General features: G+C 37.9%; 1 protein-coding gene across 5 annotated transcripts in view; it reads right to left on the reverse strand.

Annotated features, from left to right (window-relative positions):
* Positions 1 to 591: 591 nt before the first annotated feature.
* CNOT6 (CCR4-NOT transcription complex subunit 6) overlaps positions 592 to 12,724 on the reverse strand; it is a 79,581-nt gene continuing 67,448 nt past the window's right edge. For 2 of the 5 annotated variants that reach the window (XM_057491158.1, XM_057491156.1), the window contains 8 exons: positions 12,008 to 12,112; positions 11,858 to 11,926; positions 10,675 to 10,832; positions 9,762 to 9,916; positions 9,000 to 9,154; positions 7,861 to 8,091; positions 6,462 to 6,664; positions 592 to 4,605 (listed from right to left, as the gene is read on the reverse strand). In XM_057491158.1, coding sequence (XP_057347141.1) covers positions 4,393 to 4,605; positions 6,462 to 6,664; positions 7,861 to 8,091; positions 9,000 to 9,154; positions 9,762 to 9,916; positions 10,675 to 10,832; positions 11,858 to 11,926; positions 12,008 to 12,112 — 1,289 coding nt within the window. In that variant the 3' untranslated portion in view covers positions 592 to 4,392. The other 3 variants (XR_008993517.1, XR_008993516.1, XM_057491157.1) reach the window with 3 other exon arrangements.

Consider the following 12,724-nt stretch of genomic DNA (forward strand, 5'->3'; position numbering starts at 1 on the left):
AACTCTCAGTATATGTAATAATGTTACCTAAAACACAGAAAAAATTATTCTAAGTACTTCTGAGCTCACATTTCCTTGTGTCCTGTTCCTCTAAAGAACATGAACTAGAATTTATCAGGTAACATGGGCATACTTGTTCCACTTTTTTATACTTTTTTTTTTGACAATTACAAGGAGGAACAAGATTTCTGTTATAGAAGTAAAATTATACATTAAATATTAGGTAGAAAATACCTACTTTAGAACTGGACATCTCAGCAAACACTCATTTTATCTATATTGTCTTCTGAGTTTAACTGAGTTTTTCCAGCATGTACATAATAATCCAAGTGCAAAAGGCCTGTCAGTCACCTAAATATAAACCTGAACTTTGGCAAAGACAGGAGTGCTTACAGACTAACACAGCCCAGAAAGGGATCCTCAGCATTACACCATCTCTCCGTACCACGGCCCTGCCCCCAAATTCACTCTTCCCTGTCAAAGGGTGAGTTATAATCCTGTTCCAGAAGACTCAGAATTTTTAAAATGTGGCCTGCTAATTAATTTATCTCAAACCTCAATACTACCACTATACAAAGTACACTTTTAAAATAATTGAAACAGATATTGAATTTATTGGTTGGCTATGAGTAGGAAAATACATCGGTAAAGAAAAGAGACCCTGTATATAAATATAATACTAGCTAGTTACAATTCGACCAAGAAGGTTCCACTGAAAAGACCAGTAAAGCCCTTGTTACCACCAGTCCATAGGCGCATGTTCAGTTTCCCGGTACCCTTCGGAAGAGCCGCCCAGGCAGACGCGACAGTCTTGGGAGCTTGGTGCAGACAGACAGTGCTGGGCGCTGTTACATGGATAGTGAGCAAACATCAATCCAGTGCATTACACCATATAATGTGCTGTGAATAAAGACTAGATACTCTATTTCAGACACCACTTTAACGTAAGGGTTATTAAAATTTACACAACAAAAAGAAGAACAAGCAAACATTGTAAAATACTGTTTCCGAGTAGGGGAGAAACACTTGCTAAAGGTGTTCTTTGAAGTACCTGCAGCATTTGTACTGGGAATTTGGATTGGTTCATTAAAGGAACAAACTGCTGGGATTGTTTGGCCTAGGGTGGCTTTTGTCCTTATACAGTATGACCTCAAAACATTAAGTCACTATGAAAACTAGTTCTATGCATTTAAAAAGTAAAAAAAAGATGGAACATTAAAATGAATTTGTTATCAAAAACCTGAATCTTTGAAGAGCTCTGCAATTTTCATTTCAACACTTGGAAGTGCATTCCATCCAATGTTGTAATGTCCTTAGGTTTCAAAGTGCTAACTCGAAAATAAGTTTTTCTGGCTGTTACCAAATCTAGTACAAATAAAAACAACATTTCCTGGAGATGCTCCTTGCCTGTCTTCTAGGACTGGTAAAAGTTGCAATCAATAATGTATTTCTACAACTTTAAATTATGCCATACATAAATGAATTTTGATGAGCATTATTTAAATTCTCAAAGCATAAATAATCACCTGAAATGTACTTCAAGAGATTTATAACAAAAAATTGAATGCCTCCAAATTTTTCATCAATAAAACAGAAAACATACCCAGTTTTCCATGAAACATTCTTAAGATGAATTTATCCAGCAAGAACACTGAAATTACATTATGGCAACACCACATTAAATATATTTGCTACAGAATTTTTGAAAAAAAATCTATACTGTGAAATACACTAGTCTTTATTGCATTTTAGGGAGTACGGATTATAAGGAATTATTCAGGACACAGAAAATATTTAAAACACAAAACCTTGCTTAATAAAAGTATCATAGTCTATTTTGGTGTGGTTGTTAATTCCCTACAGACTCGAAATATTCCTTTCTCTTTTGAAGGTTATAACTGTAAATCTACACCCTTGGTTTAATTTATCACTACCTAAATAAGATGGAGAAGCTGTCTGAAGTACCCACAGAATGCAGTATGCCTAGAAAAGGCAAGAACAAATATTTTCAAGACATAACAGGCCATTATATTTTACCACGCTGCCCCCAAATTCATATATATCATAGACAATAATACAGATGAGAATATTTTGTGTAAAGCTCAAACCTTTAGTATCTAACAAGTGCACTCTAGTTCCAGCATCTATGAAAAGAATACATCTTCCATTAACAAATACAAAATGAGTTAAGTGCCTCTCCCCTCCCTCTTCTGTAAAGCTCTCTAGACCTGTTGTTACACAATGCAGACGATGGGAAAAGCCGTTTCCTTGTCTCATCAGTCCAACCAGCTCCAGTTCACCCTTGCTGGAAATCTTCATGATGCACATTACCAACACAGTGTTTAGGAAAAGTGAGAAAACACACCTTTTATTCACACTTTACAAAAAAGTAAAACAAAAGCCCCATAAGAAGTTATGCATTGGCTCTACATCGGTAATACCAGCTTTCCAATGTCCTGATTATAAACTGGATGTGTTTGGTGTCAGCATAACTTAAACAAAAAGCAAAAATAAAAAGTGATCACAACAAAGGTCTTTAAAAACCTCCAAGGAAAAACCAGGCCCCAGACAAAGATTCAAGATCAAAACCTTTTGGATAATTTTTCCTAAAAGGAGGATGGGGGGAGAATCATTTATTTAAACAATATGCAATTTTATTTTCTCCTAAAAACAGAATAAGCACACTTAAGCGCTGAACATTTTTCATAAAATTTTAAGTCATTATCCAAAATGACTCATTCTCTGTATAAAAACTGTTAATATCATTCAACAATTTTTTTCTTAATACCCACATGGTGTTCTTTTGCTCCCCTGCCTGCAGTTGAAACAAAAGTGGTTAGACCAGGTTCCCTCTGAATTCATTTGATTTTTAAGAGAATGAATGAGAACAGAATACATGAGTGTGCAAAACTGAATTTAATCTCTAATCTACTACTGACATTATGGGTAAAATACAGGGTTACAGGCTGTTATCTTGGTTGACATATTAAAATGACTTAGTCACTTTAAAAATGATCTGAAGAATTGTCTTGGGGACCTGTTTTGAAAACATACCTATTTATACTGCTTCATAAATGGATAATTACTTTAAAAAAAAAAAGGAATGATTTTTTAAAAAACATGGGAGACCAAGGAATACATGGAAAACAAAAGAATTCACATGATAGCAGAGTTTTGGGTGACAGACAGCACTGGGCACTAGCACCAAGAAGCAGTGCCCGGGCCTGGTGAGCGAGGACCCAGGGACCCACCCTACAAGCTTGTTCCTAAGTGTGATATCCAAATGCTTCACAATGGGAAAAAGCCGTAGCTCATACAAAAGCATTTTCATAAAATCCTCACAATGTTAAACAGTATTTAAAAACTATAAAAGAGGATGCACAGATTTTCTCTGCGTGCACAGGCAGTGCTTGGTGAGAACAAATTTAGGCAGGCACGGTGGAAATAGGACAGGGAGTGTCTCAAAAGGGAGTTAAGAAGCTGCACCTAAGCAGCTGTAATTTTTTAACTTAAAAAAGTTAAAGATTTAAAAATATCAGAATGTACAAACATCAACCATTACATTCAGTCCATAAATGCCTACAGATCATTCGCTGCTCAGCTTATCTTTCCTGGTAGATAGTTTTTGTAAAAATCCAGGAATTTACAGATAAGTTGCCTGTGGTCTGAGGAAATGTCCTAAGCTTCAAACAAATTTAGATTTAAAGAGCAATGTTCTCAATTTAAAAATAAAGTAGTACAAAAGGGCTAACAAAACCCTAACAGTGCAAATCAGCAGCAGAGAAAGTCTGTTGCAACTTCTTTTACAAGCTGGCCTTTATAACACATGAAACAGGTAAAAAAACTTAGCCTTAGTTTACAATACAATCATTTCCAAATCTGATTTTTTTTAGTACAAAATTTCATAAATCAGGTCTTCTGCAGATCATATACAATGATAAAGGCTAAATTCAAATTCTGTATTTTACAAACAAGTCTGAAAAAGGTGGGAGCAAGGTATGGAGGAATGGTCTCTGGATGTTATTACTGGCCTCAAAAAAGTAGTGCTACAGATTTCTGTGCAAAGAGAATATGCTGTTCAAACATTTTCCTATTTCAAGGCATGAAAATATCATTGGATAGAAGAAACAGGAAAATCACTTGTAACAAATTAAAGATAGGTGCAAATACACCAATCCCTGTCTAACAGTATATAAAGCATATTGGGCTCAGAATGTGTCTGTTGCTAGCACCTGGCTTTCATACTATATCCTTATCAAATAACCGGATTGGAAATTCAAATCATCAAGGAAGAAAACACAAAAAACCCTAAGTGGCCATACCTCACTCCCCTATATTCAGATTTTTGTGAGTTTGCAAGCAAAACTGAGGTCGTCCTCTGCGGGTACTTGACTACCTCCTGCCAGGAAGGTGAATGCCATTGACTTGGGGCAGGAAGGGCAGTAAGAGCTCCAGTTGTGCAAAAAGTGAGAAGTGGTCAGAGGGAATGAGTGGGTGTGGGCAGCCGCTGATATTATTCTCAACTAGCCAATGGTGGTCCAGAGGTCCCAGGATGCCTAAAGTGTTCAGCTGAGGTTTAGAGTAGAAGATGTAGTCAATTATACCCTAAAAAAAGAGAAGGAAAAAAAGACAAGGCCCACATAAGATAACATTGAATACCAAGGGCTTTAAGGCTCACCCTCAGACATGTGTGCTGAACAAAGACACTCACAGGGAAGAGACAGTACCACCAAAACCAGATGGCCCCCCAGTGTCAGATCCAGTGGGATGGAGGCTGCTAGGGGCGATGATCACTCATTCTCCCTCCCATCAGGGTCTTCTCAGAATCTTTAGTGAGCCCTGATGACCCTGCTCCTCTCTCCTAACTGGATCTGTGCCACCTGTCCTGCTCACTGACCACCGCCATGTCGACCTTGGTGGGGTTCCCTGTAGGTGTCAGGCTCTTTCCCTCCCCAGGCCCTCCACACATGCCACGTCCTCTGCCATCTCCTCCTTTCACATGTCATCTAGTTTGATTCCTTCCCAGCCCTCAAATGTTGAGTTCAGCCACTTTCCAAAGACCTTCCTAAATCCTGTGTCACCCACCTAATACCTCCTAACAGCCCCAATTCTCCTCTCCTGCTAATGTGCATATAAGGTGTAACTACACACCCATTTGTGTGGTCAGGACCTGATTCTCCCACTGGACTGGGAGCTCATGAGGGTGGGGTTGTCTGCCCTGCAGGTTCCCAGCAGCTCCCAGACACAGCCTGGCACCAGCTAAGGGCCTGATGGTCTGCCCTTCTCCTCCTTGTCCGTCAGCCCCTCTTCAACACGCTCTAAGCACACAAGTGTCTTCCTCCTAGCTCTGTATCAGCAACAGAAACGAGGAAAAAAAATCCCTCCTCTCTCCACCTTTTGGTTATCGCACTTGCCTCCTCTTCAACCAATCTGCCTGAAGTGAGAATCTGAAAGCCAGGTCTTACTATTCATCACCAGTTGTGAGCTCACCAGTCTCTCAATAACATCTTTCTGAAGCTTAAAACACGCTCGCTCTTCTCCTGACAAGGTCTTCTTCCCTCAGCAGCTGTGCCCCTGCACTACCCTGGTCCCCTCCTCTCTCTGGTTACCCTTCTGTCACTTACATGTGCATTTTCCCCAGTCTGCTCCAGCCTCTCTTCAACTCGACACACTCATCTGTTCCCAGGGTAAATCATTATCTACAGTACTGTGGGTCCTCCAAAGTCAAATAAAAAATTTCAGTTTTTAACAGTTTCCAAAGAAGTCTAAACAGCCCTTCCCTCCAAAATTAAGAACCACTTAACACTAGTACTTACACTCTAATAGACAATCTAACCTGAATGATTACTTTCTGCAGGTTAGAAATGGAAAACTAGAATTTAAAAGAGCAGAAATGCAACAAGTGGCTAAAAGGACAGCTGAACTCAAGCCCTAAACAACTAATGGTATTGAACATAAGGAGAATCCCTAGGGAGAGGCTCCACATTGTAAGGTGTTAACTGTGTAAGAAGGCATATAAATATGATACACTCTAAACATTTTTAAATGGCTAATATAACCCACATCTTGGCACTCAAGGAGTAGTTTCAGTTAAATTAAAATGAGAGATGGAACACCTCACCCCAAGTGACACCAAATTAGGAACTTCACGTCCATCTGTTAGTAATGAGCATGTAAGACACAGAGCTGCCAGACAGCAGTGGCAGTCACCATGGGAGTCACTGTCACCACTCCACCTGACTGCTGGCCCTGGAAGGGATGCTAACAGGCGTCTGTCAAGTACGAATGGAACACCAACACCACGGAATTCTATAGAAGAGTGACAAAAGAATGCTGCTACCAACTAATGCAAGATGGCTTAATTCCAGTCCAAACACATGCCCACATTTTAAAGACATAAAGAAGTTATAAGACTGTCTTAGAAATGGAGGTATGAGAAGTCTGTCCACCTGCAGGCTCACCTTGAAGTCAAACGTGTAGTTGGTGTAAGGCATTAGGCCGCTCTCGTAGGCGCTCTTTAACCTGAAACCATGAGTAATCCTTCCGTTGGTCGTCCCGTGTTTCCCATTACAGCTGAAGTTGGTAAGACTTTCATTATATCTCAGTTCCTTAAAGTCCTTATGATTTGTTTCTACTCCACCTGTGCTCAAATATTCTACAACACCTGTAACGAAAACAAAGGTACTCTTTTCATCGTCAAGTGCCATATACAGTGTACAAAAGATAACTAGGAAAGATAATAAAAGTAGTAAACAGTTTTAAACCCCACATACTCCCATTCTCTAAAATGTTTTAACATTTCCCAGAACTTGTCTAAATCCATTTTTACATGGCTTTAATCATAGTACATGGAATATTTTATACTTCTCTTTACTGTAGCACATGAATTTATGTCTTCTCAATCTTTTTTAAATGGCTACATAACACAACTGGGGTAGTGCTTAATATCTGCTTAAACTAGTTCCTTTTTAAAAGTATTTCAGGTTATTTCTAAGTTTTAAAAACACCAGCAGCATCTTAAGTATGTAGGTTTCTGCTTATGATGAATTATTTACTTGGTGTAAAATACCAAGATAAGGATTAAATGAACCATTATATATAATGCTAACTATGGAAGAGAGTGCCACCGGTTAGTTACAGAGCAACTCCACCACCCCGGGCACTATTTTCCCCATTTCTTAAGAATAAGACGGGCTCTGCAAACAAAGTATTCTTGTGTGAGTGAGAGGGTATAAACAAGAAGTCAGAATTTAAAAAGGAATAAATACTTAGGCTGATATTACAAGAGCTATATGGCTTATTCCCTGCACTATCTATGGAAAAGTTTTCAAGAATAAGGTAGTTCTGTTTTCTTTTACTTTGTGATAAACATCTAGATGCCTGTTCTTTTTCTGTTTAAATCACCTGCCTGATCTGTGTACATAAAGGATATCAACTTCCACCTGAAATGTATTTTTCTAATCAGGGCAACCAAAATTTGAGATCTTATAAATATATGGACAAATTTAAACTGGATTTTATAAATACATGCTGGAATCCCAAAGCAGCTGTCTTAACTTTTCAGACTTTGGATTATATGTGACCCAGGGATAATGAAATAGTTATATGTTCTTTGATGAGTTATTTCAAGTTGTCACCTACATGTTTACTGAAGATGACTAATGTCCTTCCTCCTTAGGTTTTTATACCATTTCATTTTCAAAATGGTCCCTCTACTACACAGAAAAAAACTTCCAAACCTGATTCGCAGTTGCTACTACAAACTGAGTCTGTTTTGACTAAATTTGGGATGATCAGAAATAATACACGATAAAACTATTTTACGTCAAAAAGTGCTCTATATAAAGTAACTTTTCTTACCAGAGTCAGGCAAAGAATTAAGATCTGCACATAACACCAGTGGAATAGTTCCAAATTCTCCCAATACACTGGACTGGAGACTTCGAGAGGCTTTATCAATAATGTTCTTCACTTCTGAGAGGAACATCATGGTTTGAACCAACTTCACATCGGAGTATTCAGGGTCCCAATGCATATGCGCATTAGCCACAAGAATAAGTTGTTTTTCTGCTCCAAGATGTGGCTTTCCAGCTGTATGAGATCAAAAGAAAAGAGTGAGACAGCAAAACCCACCCATTAGCCCATATATTCTGACAGGTCTCAAAGCAAGTAATGGTTCAGGAATAACCCTAAAATTTACCTACTGGTCTCCCACCTGGTGACTACATCTACCCCAAAACAAACCTGAGAAACAGCCAAACCTCTGGCTGTGTCCTTCAAGCACAGGGCATTCGCTACTTGAGCAAAGACAGCCTTGTTTGGGGCAGCTTGATTTTTAAACAGTTGTCTCCTTGAAACTTCTGGTCTTTGCTCAGATACCTTTAACCGAGCCACACAAAATTACACCTACATCCTTTTCCTTAGATCTGAGATGGTCACTGAGTTCCACCTTTCACTCATCTTTTTTGTCCTGCAAGTTAAACATCCCCAGTTCTAACTGCTCCTGAAGTAACAGAAGTTTCAGTTCTCAGCATGATGGTCACTCTAAAGATACTTTTAATTTGAAATAAATGGTCCTTTTATCCAAAACTCAAGACCTTTAAAAGAATGATCACAAATAGTTCAGGAAGAGAAATTAGCTTACAGAATACCCTTGCTGCCAAGAAATCAGAAGTGTATTGAGTTCTTCTCACTGACAGCAATTTTTTCAACTAATATTTCCTTCAACAATTCTTTTATGTGAATGATTGTTGTGAGCAAAAAAAAAAAAAAAAACCCATTTTTTTCTTTCACTTTATGCCTTACAAAATTTGAAATACATTTCTGGGCAATGCTTTCTTATTCTAAGCTTTGTGGTAGAGAAAAAGGATATAATATTTTAGAAAAGATTCAAATTCTCATGGAGTTTCTTCAGGTGTTAGACGATTAATACATAATGAATTTCCTGTTTTCTAATGAATTTGGAGGTCAATTTTACGGGAAGTAAAAAGGTCACTCACATGACATTTCAATCAATTCCTCCCGAAGTTCTAGCAGTATCGCAACTCCAATGTTGTCTTTTGTCATGACTCTGTTCAACATAGCTTCAGACCCTTCTGAATTCGCCATTGCTAGCTGATTAAATTCAACAGTGTGCTTCTGAACCAAAGTAAATCTAGAACAAAAACAAACACAAACACACACACACACACATAGAATTGGGAATACCAAGGTGTTGTTTACTAGCTTTGTGGGAAATGAAGTTTCCCCAACTTCCTTAACAGACATGATGGCAGGTAAATCACATTATGGAGAATCCTCCACACCTAACACCAAGCTTCCCACATCCATTTAAAGTTGTTCTTATTCTGGTACTGATACGAATAATATCTTGAAAAACTTTTACAAGTCAGGACAATGTGGTTATCTTCTGCTTGGGTTTCACGTTGGAACATTCCATGCTGTAATTTTTAAGTAGTTCTTTTCCCAAATATGTGTTTAAGAATACCTCTACTAACCTAGAGGGAATGTTAATCACAAGGTGCTTCAATTGACAGTTGGGAGTTAAACCCTAGTAAACACCTGAAGAAACAGCAGCTCTTTCAACATGTCTCCAAAATGAGATTTCTGATGACTCAGAACAAAACAGATCCCTCCAAGTATTGTTTTCTTGAGTAATAATATAATGTTCTCATTCTCTTATTTGCCACTAATTTCCATATCCTTGGCCCCATATTGCAAATAGTGAGAAAATGTTCTTTTTAAAATGTAAGATGACTTACTTTTCTGTCTTGAAGAATATTGCACAGCCATCAACATGTTTTCTTTCTTGTTCTGACATTGTCCTAGCTCTAGATTTAGGACTAAAGAATCCATTATAGCCACGTTCTTTCAGTTCTACCAGAAAAAAACTGTAATACTGTTCTGTTTCAACCTCCTGAAAAATTATAAACAGCATAGTTATTTCCTAGGATGAAAATTAGTCCTAGGCATTAACTTTAGATTTTAGTCTGAAAGCCTGAAATAATTTCAAAGGACTGATCTGCAGAATAAACAATGTAACAGCTTCTCAATATAATTTATCTGAAACCGATCAGAATGTGTACTTGTCATTTTATAGGTACCAGCTAGCAATCTCAGCTCTTTGCATGTACATTTCTTTATTTTAAAAGTAACGTGGAACAAGAATCAAGAGAGAAGAAACTTCACAGATCATAATTTCAGGCCACAGGGAGAAAGTGACCTGCCCCAAGTCGTGTTAAGTTATTGAGAGAGTCAGACTGAGAACTCTCAGTCACTGTGCACCAGGTACAATGCTGTTTCCACTATGCGCTAATTACTCTATTACTGCTGGTGGTAAAGTAAAATCATACCTTGAAAATGCCACAATTTCAGTAGCAATGCCACTCAATTCAAAAACAGTGTGCAGAGGCACTAGGAAGGGAAAGGTATTTGTTACAGCAAATGCTTAAATCTCAGCTTAACACATTTGCTCAGTTTGGCAGCACAGTGCCACAAAAAAAGCAACTAATGACTGTTCCCAGGATTCACTAAAAACAGAAAAAGCCAGTATTTTAAGAATTGCTAAAGGCGGGATTTCAAATGTGTTAATGCAGTGCACTCCTAGGCTGCTCCTTGCTTTATCAATGTTGGGGCATTTGTACAACTTAAACAAATCCTTTTCTGATCACGTACCTGAAGACTTATGATATCAGCATTGCAGCTCAAGATTTCTTGAATAATGGCCTTTTTCCTGTAGTCCCAATTTAGTGCCCATGATGGACAGTAGCCGTATAACTGCCGGGTCGCATATTTATCACAAAGAACATTATAGCACATGACAGAAAACAAGGCTGTAGGAAAGATAACTTTACTTATTCACACATGTGGCAGAAAAAATAATAATAATAATTTCAGTACTTATCTCTTAAATTTAAGTCTGACTTTATTCATCCAATATATTTTCACTGAAGAGCTACTATATGCCAGATGTGGTGGATATAAATCAAGCTGGATAACTAAGGAAGGACAGATTTCGCAACAAATTTTAACACAATGTGTCACCTGCTACAGAGGTATGCATGGAAGTTTTGGAAGCTAGAAGACCTTCAGCTTCTAATACCAGGGCCCCTCATTTCTATGCTCCCCCCACTACCTCACCAATTGTTAATGTAGGATGTGGAAACCTGTCAGGTAGTTTTCTTAATAGGCAATGTCTAGTTTTCTTCTATATGGCAACTATTATTAATTCACATGAAAGGAAGGGGCATCATAGACCAAATCCTGTCATACACATCAAATAAGTTCCCAAACTATTTCATACAATTTCACTTAAAAGGAAATTAAGAGGTCTTTAGTTCAATTTCTCTCTCAAGTGAGTGTTTTGACCATCATAATTTTGTAGTATCACATGGGATATGCTAGGTTGTAGAAATTTCAACATAGAAAGATTTTAGTGTATTTACTGTAACTGAATTTGATCAATTCTTTACAGCAGCCTTTCTAAGAGGGGCACTACTGACACTATGGTCAAGTAAGCTCATTGTTCTGGGGGCCATGCCGTGTGCTGGAGGGTGCTGACAGCTCATCTCTAGCCATGATATGCTGGTGGCACTTCCGCCAGTCCTGACAATCAACAAACATCTTCATACATTGCCCAATGTGCCCTAGGGGATAAAAACCACTTCTGGTTGAGAAGCAGTGCTTTACGACATAATTTCTACAGTACAGAGGACAGGTGAGCAAGAATTAAGTCTTTATTATTATCTCCCAAGCCAAATCATCTGTAACACTGCCCATAATCTACAGCACACCAACAATACTGTTAGGTTTGTAAGAGCAAGTAAAAGTAAGAGGTAAGAAAAGTAAGGCTACCAACCAGTTGGCCTTGTTCTGTCTGGTTCTTTTAACATAATCCACGATCTTGGAGGTGGCTGTTCTGTTGAAACTAGTTGAATATAAAACATAAAATTAAACAATATTCTTACATGTCTTCTTAAAAGAATGGTTTAAACAAATGACTACTTACTTCTTTTTGCAGTACCTGCCAAATTATCAAGCAAGTAGTTCAGTAGCCTTCTTGTTCCATCTGGTTCCAGATAGAGGTTCAGTATATCCTGGGTAAGTGGATTTCCTGGAAATATTTTTAAAATAGGCAAAATGAAATTAAGGTTAAGTACTAAATAAAATATTTCAAAATTGGAAATGTATCGAAATTATCAGCTCATCTATAACAATGTGTGCAGTTATTAATAACACTCCAAGTTAAAGAAAATTACTTTTTTTTCAGTGTTTGACGTGAAGAGTGAAAATGATTTATACCATGTTCTACAGCGGTATCCAAAAAATGATTATTAAAGGACTGGTGTCAAACTAGATGTTTAATAGTGCTCTGTATCTGACCCTGTCTCATCAACACTTTCATAACAGTCAAAGTGAGCTGAATGGGTCAGGAAGGGTGGGTCAGACACAGACAGAGGACAGCCAATGTGATGAATCAGAGAAGCTAAACTAAGCATCCAACAAAACAAACAAGAAAACATCATCATGACAAGTGAGTACCTAGATTTATAAAAATTCTACTGACTAAAGTAACAAGACAGGGCAGACTTGGTTTAAGATTAAGTCACTGAGGAAGGGGGGAACCCCAGGGCCAAGAGCCATTTCTAAGTTCAGTACTATTTTGTAAGTGACCAAAATGAAGGCAAATGCAATGATTTACATGTATCTGTAAGCACCTCAGATC

The sequence above is a fragment of the Manis pentadactyla genome, chromosome 13, assembly GCF_030020395.1.
Source record: "Manis pentadactyla isolate mManPen7 chromosome 13, mManPen7.hap1, whole genome shotgun sequence".
Classification (NCBI taxonomy): Eukaryota; Metazoa; Chordata; class Mammalia; order Pholidota; family Manidae; genus Manis; species Manis pentadactyla.